Genomic DNA, 1,427 nt, shown 5'->3' on the forward strand with positions numbered 1-1,427 from the left:
TCTACAACACCTACAGCGACCTCGGCGTGTGAGCACCGGCACGGCCACTGGCACCACCGCGCTGGGGTGGGGGGACGGGACCTGGCACCTGGCACCGAGCATGGCGTACCAGCTGCACTGGGCGGGAGCAGGGATGCAGAGGCCCCACGGTGGACACCGGGTTGGACATGGCATGGGCGCGTCAGCACCCAGCATGGGCATCCTGAATGTAGCACCCCCGGGCACCGGGTGTTGCACCTCCACCCGATGTCTGCACCCACAGCTATGCACGGGTGTTACGTTCACCCCAGCATCTGCTCCCAGCACCATCCCTACCCCATCAGACCTGACCCTACTGTGCCCTGGCCCTCCTGCACCAGCTGGGTGGCCTGAAGCTCGCTCATTCAAGGGCTTGGTGGTCTCTGTCCCTGACAAGTGGCTGTTTTTTGTGGGGCTGTGTCATGAGTGCAGGTTTGCTGGGGGAGTTGCCCCTTGGGCTTATTGAAAGGGGGAAGCTGTGCAGTGCTGTGCAGAAATGGCTGCTGGTGCTGAGTGTGCTGGGGACTTGGGGGGGGGGTAAAGCTGTTGGCTCTATCATTGTGTCTTTTGCCGTTTGAAAGGGGTGATGCAAGATGGGTCTGGAGATGGCTAGAGGGGTCCATTCTGTAGGTTGCCCAGGGCGGCAGGCAGAGCAGTGTGGGCAGGCACTGCTGGGTGCGCTGCCTGCCCATATCCTTGCATCGTGGCAGATTCATTTGTGTGTGGCACTGGAGCACCTGGGGACATGGGCGATAGCAGAGATTGTCACTTGTCAGGGTGATGGCGGCCACTTGCAGGTAGCTTCAGATGCGTTTGGAGCCTGAGCTTGGACTCTGCGAGAGGTTTTACCTGAGCTCCTTGCTTGTAATTGCCACATGGTGATTGTCTCCTTTGCTGTAGCCCCGCGGTGTTGCTAACATCGTTGTCAGCCAAGATTTGGGCTGGAATTTCCCCCCCAGCCATATTGCAGTGATTTCATTGCACCAGCAGCAGGCGTAATTGTGGTATCTAATTATTGTATGTGCCTCTGTGCAGACGTGTGTATTTACAGGCCTTAAAATCACAGACTTTTATTGCAGGAAGGGCCAGTGCTGCCGCCACAGTGCTGCAGCTGATAGATGGTGAAAGCTGTTCTGCAGCCCAGGAGCTGATTAAGGAGAAAGTGACTCCAGAGAGACCCAGCAATGAGTTTTGGCCCAGCTGGTTTGATTACAGGTTAATTAAAATAGTGTTGTGCTGGCAGAGCAAAGGCTTCAGCTGGCCATGAGGGCTTGGTGAAGGAACTGAAGCTGAATTTGTTCTTAAATGAGGTCCTTGAAAACTTACTGCAGGCAGAGAGACAGTCCCCAGACTGCATGCCTCCATGTTGGGCAAGCCCTCCTCGCTGGGCACTGTTGCTGCTGTTTTCC

General features: G+C 56.4%; 1 protein-coding gene across 1 annotated transcript in view; it reads left to right on the forward strand.

Annotated features, from left to right (window-relative positions):
• Nucleotides 1-8: 8 nt before the first annotated feature.
• FAM78B (family with sequence similarity 78, member B) overlaps nt 9-1,427 on the forward strand; it is a gene marked incomplete at its 5' end in the record, with an annotated part of 2,001 nt that continues 582 nt past the window's right edge. The window contains one exon of the mRNA XM_010010931.1: nt 9-28. Coding sequence (XP_010009233.1) covers nt 9-28 — 20 coding nt within the window. The remainder of the gene's footprint in view (nt 29-1,427) is intronic.

The sequence above is a fragment of the Nestor notabilis genome, unplaced genomic scaffold (assembly GCF_000696875.1).
Source record: "Nestor notabilis isolate BGI_N333 unplaced genomic scaffold, ASM69687v1 scaffold27013, whole genome shotgun sequence".
NCBI classification, from domain to species: Eukaryota; Metazoa; Chordata; class Aves; order Psittaciformes; family Psittacidae; genus Nestor; species Nestor notabilis.